The sequence below is a fragment of the Cariama cristata genome, unplaced genomic scaffold (genome assembly GCF_000690535.1).
Source record: "Cariama cristata isolate BGI_N322 unplaced genomic scaffold, ASM69053v1 scaffold31214, whole genome shotgun sequence".
Lineage (NCBI taxonomy): Eukaryota > Metazoa > Chordata > Aves > Cariamiformes > Cariamidae > Cariama > Cariama cristata.
This window is the reverse complement of record NW_009612828.1, coordinates 3,051-14,800: the sequence shown is the minus strand read 5'-3', so window position 1 is coordinate 14,800 and position 11,750 is coordinate 3,051. Positions and strand designations below refer to the sequence as shown.

The 11,750-nt window shown below is 52.9% G+C and overlaps 1 protein-coding gene across 1 annotated transcript; it reads right to left on the bottom strand.

The window, feature by feature from the left end:
• Positions 1–5,409: 5,409 nt before the first annotated feature.
• LOC104160621 (serine/threonine-protein phosphatase 2A 55 kDa regulatory subunit B beta isoform-like) lies at positions 5,410–9,684 on the bottom strand (the record flags this gene model as incomplete). Its single annotated transcript, XM_009698791.1, has 3 exons — positions 5,410–5,579; positions 7,918–8,083; positions 9,587–9,684. Coding segments are annotated over 3 exons (434 nt in total), but the record flags the coding sequence as incomplete, so codon positions are not given.
• Between the last annotated feature and the right edge of the window lie 2,066 nt (positions 9,685–11,750).

The following is an 11,750-nucleotide window of genomic DNA, read 5'->3' as shown; positions in this document are numbered from 1 at the left end:
AGCCGTGGCACGAGGCGCTGGTGCCGCCCGTCCCGGGGGGAACCACTGTCACCTGCACCGTGACTTCAGAGCCCCAGCCCTGCAGACCAGCCGTGCCTTAGCAGGAGAGCAAGCCAAGCCTTTCTTCACACAGGGCATTGCTTCAAGAGCAACAAAAACCGGGCACCTCCAAGCCAGTACAGCCCGCAGGTCCCCAGCAGGTCCCAGACCAGCATGGCAGGTTCCCAGAGACGGCACTGCGTGGCAGTGAGCCCCGTGGCTGTCTCTGCTCAAGCGGAGGGGCCAGGCTATCAAAGGGCAGCCGAGCATGCAAACGTTACACATTGAGCTGCTTTAGCGCAATGTAAGCAACTAATGAAAATCGGAAAATCCTTTTTTTTTCTAATTTCTGTGGCAAAGGTTTGATGACAATCATTTGAAATTGATTAGTTCTGCCATATGCACTTTATAGCCAAAAAAAGCCAAATGTTTCACATTACCTTGTCATTTAAATGACAACACTTTGGAGAATGCGGACAAGAAAAAGACAGACAAATCTCTGCTGGGGCAGAAACGCAGCAGCACAACGGCCCTTCTCCAAAGCATCCCCCATCCCCTTCCCTCTCCCGCTCTGGGGCTGTCCGTCAGGTGCATTGGATGCAGTGGGAACACGGCACAGCCTCCCCAGGAAATTGTGCGCAGGGGCCAAGAAATCTGAGTGCTGTGGCAAAATGGGAGACATAAAACAGAATTTATGTTGCATTTTGCTGGAATTGAGAGTGCAAAGTGGTAGTTCTTAATCAGAGAGCGCTTTGTGACAGCTACAAACACCGAGAAATGGGCACACCAGTGCACCTGCTCACTGTGCCCACGTCGCGTTTCGCCTAGCAGGGTCATTCCTCACCCAGGGGGGTGTCCAGTGGAGACCACAGCAAACCACACGCCGTACCATGGCAATCTCCTGACTCCTCAATAACCTAGGTGAGACACGACCCTGCTGCCCAGGTCAACTGGTCCCTGGGCTTGTTAGGTGCACACCAGTCAGTCTGCAGGGTGCTTTCAACATTTTAAGGTGCTTGGGGCAGAGATCAGCTGCCTGGGGCAGGGAAAGTTGTCCCCAAATGGTATTTGAGCTCCCCTGGGTTTCCCTGGGACAGAGGAGGGGAGGCAGCAGCAGCCTCTCCCGAAAGCCCCCGACCAGAGCCCCTGCCAGCCCCCAGGAGCCCCGGCTGCTCTCCCTGCTGCAGATGTAGCTCAGGAGCAGGGGACTCAGTGCAGTAAGAAAACCCAGCCTGGCTCGAGAACGCGCAGCGGCCCGACACAAGAACATCCTTCAGCAGCAGCCTCCACCCAGCACATCGGGGAGGCAGAAGGCCATCCCTGTGGCGCTCGGAGCTCAGACGCTAGGTGCCAAGGCAGTGCTGGCAGCACAGCCTGCTGATGCTTCTTCTCTTTAAACAAAGAATGCAAAGACCAGACTCTCTCTATAGCAAAGGGAGGCCCAGGAGCTGTCTTTCCTGTCCAGTTCCACCAGTTTTGCTCATCAGAGGCACAGACAGTGTCTTGCGGCACACAGCACCTGGGTACCCGCAAACCTCCTCCTCCTGCAAGGGGGACGGTACCAGTGGGAGGATGCACACTAGCATTTCACCGCAGTCTGGCTTGCGCTGTGAGGGATCAAAGCAAACACATTCTCTATTTAAAAAGATTTAAGCCCTGGATATTATTTGTGTTAATTATTTCCTGCACACATCCCACAGCGTAGGTATGGCTGTACACCAAGCAGCACTCAAGAGCTCGCAGAGGCTGTTAAATGAGGCTGGAGGGCTGTAGCTATTAGACTGGGGGCTATCCAAATAAGCAGAGCTCTTTTAATGACAGCAAAAGCCTTACTTTACAGTCTGAGCAGAGTTAAATATTCCTTTTGCACTATGTGGGTAAGAAATTCCTCAGAGAACAAGGCTTATCAAGTACATTTAAACCATTACAACGAATGGGTAAGAGATGATTGCTGCAACGTGGTTTTAAAACCGTTTTTCACTTGTCTGTGGTTGAAAATTAAACTGTGGACGGATGCAGCTTTACTCCAAAGTGCAAGCATCACAGGACAATTAAACACCAAAGATACACCAAGCTGCAGCAAAATGGTTACAGCTACGTAAATCTCTAAGTAAAATCATCAAAACACTAGATCAAACCGGGGCAGGCGGAAGACTCCTCAATCTTCCGTCTTCAGGGACAGCAGGCATTGCACAGGCAGATACTAATAACCACAATAGTGAGCGCTTACATCGTGTTTTACCTCTTCCTGCTGCCGTGAAGCAGAGCTGTACATTCCCGCAGGGCTGCTCGCTGGAGAGCGGGGAATCGCAACGCCTTATCTCATAGTGCACGGGAAGACATCCAAGTAGCAAACTCCTCCAGCCATACGGCATCAAGCTGCTACCAGGAATAAATGGACTGAAAGTAAAACAAAGGCTGAAATTTTTGAGGCAGACAGTGGACTCCAATAAATAGCGTCCAGTTCTCTGATATTTCAGTATGACTTTCTACAGGGGGAAAAAAAAAATAATCTCAATTCTCTACTTCCCCGACAAACTCCAGCGACCGCTGCCACCTCCATCCACCCTGGCAATGCAGGGGTGCCCCTGGGGTGAGCAGGGACGTGGCAGGCAGGTGCCTGGTGGGATGGGCTGGCTGCCCCCACCCACCCCCAACATGGCCCCCACAGGCGGCAAGGCTGGCCCACGTCCTCGGGAAATCCCTGGCACCGCACTGCCCAGGGCTGGACCCAGCCCTGGCCACGCTGGCAGCATCTCTGCATCCCCGCCCCTCCTCGGGGACGCCCTGCTGGGCGCCAGCAGTGATGGATGTGCTGGACAGTGTAACTTCAGGTTGAGCGCTTGCAAAAACACCCAGGTTGATTTCCAGCTCCGCTTCAACCCTGTGGTCACCAATTCAAACGCCAGGATGCAGTCAAACGCAATCAGCTCACACCAACAATCAATAGCAAAGATAAGCACGATGATTATTTATTTATTTTCATAACCACACCACCCGTGCACCCCGCTGAGGCAAAATTACCCTCATCGCGGGCTCCTATCGATCGACAGCCGCTTCCCACCAGCACAGCAGGAGCAGATGGGGGAGCGCAGTGGCAAGCCCGGGATGGGAGCCCCACCCGCGAGCTCGGCACTCCTGCATCCACCCTGCACTCACCCCCAAGCAAACACACACAGCCTGCCTGTTCCTCCCACCCCAGTGTCTGTAACACCGTATGAGAAGGAGGAGGAGCAGCTAACGATAGCGTTTGAGACCCCGGGCACACACAGCACTGCAAAGCCAACGTGAGTGGTGCCGCACGGAGGGCGGCAGAGCCGGCACCACGCGCAGGAGGGCACATGGCACCACACAGCCGGGGCCACCCGCCCTGCCCCTCGGGAACCCACCAGTGGGTCTGGGCAGACAGGGCTGTGGCACACGTCTCCCCGTGCTCCCCACACCTGCCAGCACGGGTCTGACCGGCTGGCAGCACCGCAGGCGAGACGGATATCATGACACCTACAGAGCTGATAGCCAGGTCAACCAAAAACATAAAAACGCGTTTACAAAAAGTTAAGAAGTTTAATTTCAGAATGTCAAAACGCAGCGTTCCCATAAATGAAATGTTTTGCTTAAGAGGTTACATTGATGTTTCGGCAATTTTAAAACAGTTTGTGTTGGAAAAGAAAAATACGCATCACTTTTATCCCAGAGTCTTGAGCTGCTTCACTTCCCCCAGAAATTCAATGTTGCTAAACAATACACTAGGGGGGGGTGAAAAAAAACACCGGGGGGGGGGGGGGAAATAATCAATAGTCAAAAACTGCTCCCTTGAGAACGCTGACCTTGCATTTGCTGTTTTGCATGGTTTCCAGCAGTGTGTTGGAGCGCTCAGGAGGCCCCGGGTACAGGACTGATGCCGACAGACACCCACAGCAGAGCTTGGCACAAGCACCAAGATGGCAGATCTAGGCAAAATGGTGACCTGCATTTCCTCAGTAAGCCCAGGGCTTTTTCAGTGTGTTTAGCCAGAGAAGGAAGCAGTATAACTACAGTAACACCCCATAACACTGCCATCTTCTTACAAAATGCTTCCCAGCCCTGCAGAGGGTTGATAACCCCAGTTCCAACATCCAGATGCTGAGCAAACTCCTCCAACAGGCTGTCTAGGTAACGGCAAATTAGGTTGGAAATGCTGCCTGAAACATAACAGCAGATACATACATACAGGAAATAAAATGTTTTCTTGCTCTGTAAAGAAAAATGCCTGCCAGCCACCAACAGCAACTCAGTACAGAGATGAAAATTAACTACCTGTCTGGGGCTCTCAATGGCTTCATCTGCAACGGAACTGGAAGCCATAAAAGTGAGCCAAGGGTAATCATAGCCACAATTTTCTATATATAAATATAAAACCCCCAAGCACTCAAAAGGCAAATTCTGACAGGATGTTAATAAACTACAAGCTAGTCTGGTCTGATTAATGTCATGACAAAATTCCTGCATACTTGGCATTTCTAGGCCGATGGGTTAAAGGAGTTATTGTCTGCTTCCGCTCTAATATCAGGCAGGGGAGAACACAGCTTCCCCCCACTTGCAGAGGGGCATCCCATGCAGCTCGGGGTCTCCAGTGCTGCCCGTACCAGCTGCTGGAGCTGCCTGAGCTCCCAGGAGCCCGGGGTGAGCTCTGATTGAATTAACAGGGCATGCACCGCCTCGGGCCGGAGCTAGCTCTTTATATGCAAATTGAGGATCATAAACAGCTATCCCAGGACAGCACCTGGGGAAGAGCAAATTTGCCGGCACTTCTGGCCAGGTGCAGTCAGCTCCCAGGGCGGCAATGCGATGCCCATGTGCCTCCCCTTGCCAGGCTTCCCCGCAGCACTCCTGGGGACAGACACGCTCCTGGGGTGCAGGAGCGGCTGATTTAATGGGGTCTGTGCATCCGCCCCTGTTGCAGTAAATGGAAAATGTAGCCTTAGGTGTTTACATTTGATTCGGGAGGCTGGTTTTAATCTCCTTAGGCTGGGAGGAAAACTCATTTAGAGAAAGTACCCATGCTCCCGAAGCATAAGTTGCACTTGCAAATGCACTAAGAAGGGAGAGCTTGTTAACTGCCTCCTCACCAGGATGGGCATGCAGGGCGGTGCAGCAGCGGCACTGGGGTACCAGACATGAGACGAAATGCGATGTTTTGCAGTGAGTTTGCCCAGAGCCGGCACAGCTCCAGCTCCAGCGGCAGCTCCCTCCACCACTCCCGTGCCCACACGCCAGCCAAAGCACCAGCCTCTGAAATAAGGAGCACCTCCTCTGCCCTCTGACATCAATGTACTGCATCAGGACGGCATTACCGGTACTGCGGTACACAGGTGACACTGGCAGCAATTTTCATCCAAGACCCTGAAGAGAAAGGCTCCTTGACAGCCCTGGTCTCCCCATACTCACCCGTAGCATGGTGATCATGGAGGGGTCTCGGAGACGGCCGTCCTCATCCTTGAGATTGTATCCCTCCGGTCTCTTGTCCCGCTCGCTGACCTTCCATAGCTTCACAGTCTTATCTGGGGGCAGGAGAGAGCAGAACGTTAGGGCTGGCTGCTCCCTCAGCCGCCCCACAATGGCCATGTCGGCTGGTTTATAGCGGTGAAAAGTCTGCTGTGTCCCCACCTGCAACTTGCTGAAAGTGGTTACAGAAGATGTACCTGTCACCACAGCACTTTATCCCCAGAGCCCTGGTTTTCCTGTTCCTTCCGGACAACTGCCGGTGCGTTTATCCCAGATGTAAGGAGATGGTTGAACAACAGAACAGAACTATTGGATTAATGGAGAAATAATAGGAGAAGCGATCTCCCGGGGCTCAGAGTGTCAGAGGTCATGCACTGAATGTTGCCGTTCGATATATCGGGTGACGGGGCAGAGTTACCCCCCAAGGAGGTGGCGAGGCGCTGGCCCCAGGATGGGGCAGCTCAGGCAGTGCAGGGGGGCTGAACCCAACGTCCTGGCAATGGGCCAGCACCACACATGGCTCCTCTGCTCCTCCGTGCCACTCACATGTGTGTCGCACGCTTGTGCGTGCACACAGACACAGGCACCCCCTTCCCCACACCTGCACACCCACTGGAAAGCCAGCCGAGAGCAGACTCCCACATAAGATTATTCTTCCTATGCTTCCTAGCTCATATGGCAGTTACCCAGGGGCCACTGGGTCCTTTTCAAGAGTAATTTCCAAATTAATTTAGCTTCTAGTAATTGGAAATGTGTTAAATACTAAGGATGCACCAGCTCTCCTAATTCTGTCCCTGCTAGCTGCTCCTCTTTGACCCTTGCGCTGCGAACACCCCTTGGCCATCCCTGCTGACCCCCAGCTCCGGGCACTGCCTTCCACGCCCCAGCCCCACACCAGCCTTGCTGGCCCCTTCAGAAACACGAAAGGAGGGCTGGGGACGCCGTGGGCGGCTCCAGCTTGGTTTTTTTTTTGGGGTGCGGGGGGGGCAGCCGCAGCAGCACCCGTGCCGGCAGCAGGCGCTGGGAGCTCTGCACAGCTTTAGAGCTCATCAGACACAGGGTGTCCCAAGGTCAGTAATTCTGCTTCCAGCAGAGCGCATGCAGAAATCCAGTGTGCAATGAGCGGAGCAGAGCAATGGGCGATTCGAGGTTCCAGCAAGTTGGCTGGTACAACAGCACTGCGAAGGAGCAAAGCCTGTGGGGAGGTAAGCTGTCCGGGGAACTCCCCGAAGGAGGGAAGGAGGTGAAATGGTGCCTGTAACTCACTCAGAAGTCATCCTGACCTTCCCCACCCAGAAACTGCGCAGGGCCCAGCATTTACCACGGACTGAAGGCAGCTCCAAACTGCCCCCCGACCCCCAGCAGCTCCCAGTCCCCTCCTGCTGTCCCACCCACCCTGTGCCACAAAGCCCCCAGGGGAAGGAGCCCCAGGACATCTGGTTTTATTCTGAATAATGGTGTTTTCTTTCCCCTCTCCTGGCAGAGCCTCTATCAGTAGTTTATCATCACTTCCACCAGGTTTCATATACAACCGTATCATCCATCTTCATTTTCTCCTTTACAGGGCAGTTCCAATAGAGTGCCATTAATTTTGTTTTTATTAACCTACTTTACTTCAGGGGGTTTCTATATATAATGTAAGTTTAACATTAAGAACAAAAAGAAACAGCATAACATGGGAGTATTTCTAAAAGAATCATTTTGATAACCTGCTAGCATATGAAACACCATCCCAAATGGAAAGATAATATTCCTGTTAATCAAAAAACTATTTAAAAACTCAATTAACAGAGCATTATGCTCTACAATTAATCTTCATTGCATTTCAATGATTCTCCCCCCAAATGAGTTTAGCAAGTCTTTGAATTTTATTACAATGATCAATAGAGTCAATTCTATAATACAAAGTAAGTTGGTTATGGAAGATAATTAGACCCCTCCTCTTCCCCTGAAGTAATTAAGTCACATCCATCTTAAGGTCCCATTCATCCCAAGTAATATTCCTGGATACTCCTGGTATTTATCTGAACATAACATGGAACTGCTGAGCTGAACGCAGCTGCAAGTTGAAACAAATCAGCTGCAGTTTTTCTTTAAAAAAAAAAAGGGGCGAAAAACTCCCTCCCTTCCAGAAAACGGCTGCTGTGAAATAAGGACAAAACCTCGTGCACAGGAATTGAGCCCTGCCAGACAGTTTCGGACCTGTTTCTGCTCCCTCGTGATACCCGTGTTACCCTGAAGGGTGTCAACGTTTTTTTAACATGTGTTTTTCCCAAAGAAACACTACAGAAAAGGCCCCGTGTGGCTGTCGGGGCCCCGGGATCCAAGGTGGTGGGATGGTAGTGCTGGTGTGTGCCCAGCCAGCCCAGGCTGCCCGCGGCCATGGCCCCGTACCGTTGGTGGAGAGCAGGAAATAGGCTGCGTTCTGCTGCGGGAGCCATCGTATCTTATTGATCTTCTCCTCTATCTCCAAACTCTTCAGGTAATCGAACTCCGGCTCATGGCTCTGGAAGGTGCTGTAGACATTGTACTCTCCCCTGCGATGGGGCTGGTTTTTGCTCTGCAGGAAGGGGAAGAGAGAGGAGTTTAAGGCACAGAGACATTTTCTGTGGACTCTTTGGTTCCCTAAGGTTCATTAAGTGACGGTGAGTGCCTGGCTGCAGGGACCCAGCGTGGGTCTGAAAGCCAAGGCACAGCCCCTTCTGGCGTAGTGGCTCCGGCACGCTGGTGTGCTTGGCAAGAATGGAGCGGCAATGGAGCAGGAACGGCGCAGGAATGGAGCCTGCCGTGCCGGCTATCCCTGGTGAATGCCTGGGATCGAGTGCCAGCTCCTGCCGGGTGCCGAAACCAGCCCCAGAGGAGCCGCTGGCAGCATGCCACCTGCACAGGATAAGCAGTGTTTGCCCTCCAGGTGCACAAATATAAAGCAAGAATAATGCAAGCAAGAAAAGGACACCATCTCTGCAGGAACTGACACTGCATGCCATGGCTCAGCGCTCAGACTTGTAAGGTATCGTGTATCTGCAAATCCCACACGGTGAACAACCCAGCACCAGGTTCTGAATGGGGCTGAGGTAATTAAATGATATGAACTTCCCGCATGCAAATGAAGTGTTTGGGTCGGTGAAGCCCCACTTGTCCCCTGGAGCATAGCACTGCTCCAAAGTAGGAGTTGAATGGAATACACCCAGTGTGATGCTATGAAGCTTAAAGTTCAAGAAAAGCAGTCGAATACTAAAATGAGAGAGAAATGAGAAATGAAATAGTGCTGAAAAGGTTGATGAAGCATCTATGCGTGTAACCTTTAACTGATCGGTTCTCTCCAGCGTATATAGAAATAATTTTGAGGCTATAACTTTGAGAAAAAATTAAAACCGTCATCGGACCGTGGCATTTTTCATCCCTCATCCCTTCCACTGTCAGCAAACACACCCACAGGGGAGGACGGCTCCTGCCAGCTCAGACAGCGCAATGCCGCATGCGCCGTGCCAGATCAGCTAACCAGGATGGCTTCGGAAATGGTGGGGAGTCTCCCGGGCAGTGGGGGCCGCGCACCTCCCCCTGGTCAGGCCGACTTTGTGCACGCCAGTGCCGGCACCCGTGCTGAAGGCTGAGCTCTCGTCACTCCTGCAGAAGGCTGGACAGACCGTGACCTCAAGGTTTCAACAGTTTGTTAAAATCTCCTGGGGCACAGTGTTTTGGAAGGGAAATGTGATTGTTTCATCCATCTACGCTTTCCAGACATTTTGGCGGTGTTGAGAGGGTTTTTGGGGGATGGTGTTAGCTATGAGACAGACACCTGCGGCATGCTGAAATGTGCCGGCCTGATCAGAGTTACACTCGGCTGCAGAGAGCTGCAACCAAAGGGATGCAGGAAATGCAACATGATTTTAGAGGGTGTTTTACAAGATAAAATCTGGTCCTGCTTATATTAACAGTTGCTTTTCAGTTTGGAGTATGCCAGGAGAGATCTGAGGTTAGGAGTGATGCAGACAGATTAGGAAACAGCAGGAAGCTTCTCTTAAAAGGATAAAATGGGCATTTTGCATTCACTGGCACTTACCTCCTGCTCACGTTGAAATATTACAACACGGCCCCCCTTGTCCCCTGTTGCTAGTAATTCTCCAGTGTGGTTGAATTCTACTGTAGAGATGATGTCAGCTGGAAAGAAGACAAAGACAATTTAAGTAACTGCAGACTGGCTTTCACAGGCATCTAGAAAGCCCCATTCCCCGTACAGCTACATGCCTTGTCAGCGCTTCACCCCTTGTGGGCTCTCCATAAATCTCTGTTTTTCTATTGTCTATAATAATAATGGTCACAGCATTTTGGAACTTTGCTGTCATGAATGAAGACCCGCTTGGCACTCCTGCCTCCTTGCCCTGGCCTGCACCCCAACAGCCGAATTCAGGGGTATTTCCATCTCCGCGCTGTGCCTGTGCCGAACACAGCCTGGGGACCGCTGCTGGCAGCGGGGGCACGGAGCTGGGTGGCATGGCATGGCACGGGACGGCATGGCATGCTCCCCTCATGCCCAGGGGAGCCGTCCCCAACACTTTGGGTGATGCAATCGATTCCTGGAACCTGGGGAGGGCTCAGCGCCGCCTGGCACCCCAGCACCTCGCCCCGGCACCTGCCAACAGTGCCCGTGCACGGGTCAGGCTTCGCTCCTGCCTGGCTCTTCTGCTTCCCCGCTCCCTTCCAATGCCTGGGGAGGTGGTTTGCCTTCACCCTTGGCGGAGAGGGAGCAGACGGATGAAGACACTTTTGTATGCTTCTCCTGAGTTCACCAGCCAGAGCAGCCTGGGTGACCACATCAACTCTGCCACTTTCCCCTGCCCGTTGCTGAATCTCCCATCGTCTATCAAGGAAAATTAAAGTGATGCCTTCCAGCCCTCCATCACCCCAAAAGCCACCATGCTCGCACGGCTCCCTTCCCCACAGACCGAAGTGCCACCACCAGGAGGCAAAACCCCTGAGCAGGGACTGCCGCTTGGCTGCAGTAACGGGGAGAAGGGAGGAAACGCTCAGGGACCTGTAACTTGTAAACGCTTTAATCTGCAGTGTTTACCCTTGAGGCAAAGCAAGCAGGAGAGCTGCTAATGATTGGATTTATTTGGCCTATTTTTAGAAGAATGTCAGAGGTTAATTCCACGGCAATTACTGCCCAACTGGTGTTCACCCACTGCCTGGCGTGCAGCTCTGCACCAGCACGAAGCTGGGGAAGGGGAAGAACGAACACAGCCTCGGAGACCCAGTGCTGGGTGCAAGATTGATTTTGCAATGAACGGCACTTAGCTATGATCACAGCCAGCTCATTCCTGCCACAAGGGCTGACAACATTTGCATTTCTCTTCCCTCTCCTTTCTGCGGTCCACCAGTGCGAACAGGGCTGCAGAGCCCATGGCTGCAGCCTCAGCAGCTCTGGGAAGGAGCAGGGTGCCTGTGCCGGCTGCGGCTGCAAACACCGGCTGCACACACAGGCCACCGGCACCACCCGGACCACAGGCACTGGCACCCTTGGAGCCCTCCGAGCACCGCGATGATTTCTCTTGCTTATTAGCTCTGTCATGTGCCAGCAGACAAAGCATCTGAACTATATAACCTGAACTGTCCCTTCTCCCTCCTATGATTTTTATCCTTCTCAGGTACATACTAGAAAGTTAGCACAGCAGATTAGAAAAGACAAAATTCAGAGACCGGCACAGACTTCCACAGCTGCCAGGAACACTTCTGACGGTCTGTCTTCCAGGATGTCAGCTGAGATAGCACCCACCAAACGCACGTCCTGCACCACAGCATCTCCCAGACGAGGCATCCCAGAGGCCCTTCCACGGCCGCAGGCTCCCCCGAAACAAGGCACCTCCAGCCCAGGACGGTGTCTCGGCTGAGCGAGTGACTCCAGGCAGGTTTGGGAGTCAGCACAGCCACCCGCAGCAGGCAGCGCTGGGCAGCCACCCTATCCCGGCGGCGTGGGGTACTCACCGGCACACACCGCTGCTCCCTGGCGCACACCACCACCGGCAGACCGCCGGCAGCAGCACCCCGACCTCGGGCACACCCAATTAGGCAGATGGCTGTCCAGCGTCAGTTCACACAGGCTTCACCTCTGCTGCTGCCCATGTGGGTGGGTTGTGTCTTCCAGGCCATACCAGTGGGGAACCAGCCCTCCAGCACAGAGAAACCCAGGACACAAGACCATCCCTAATTTATTCACGCTGTCCACC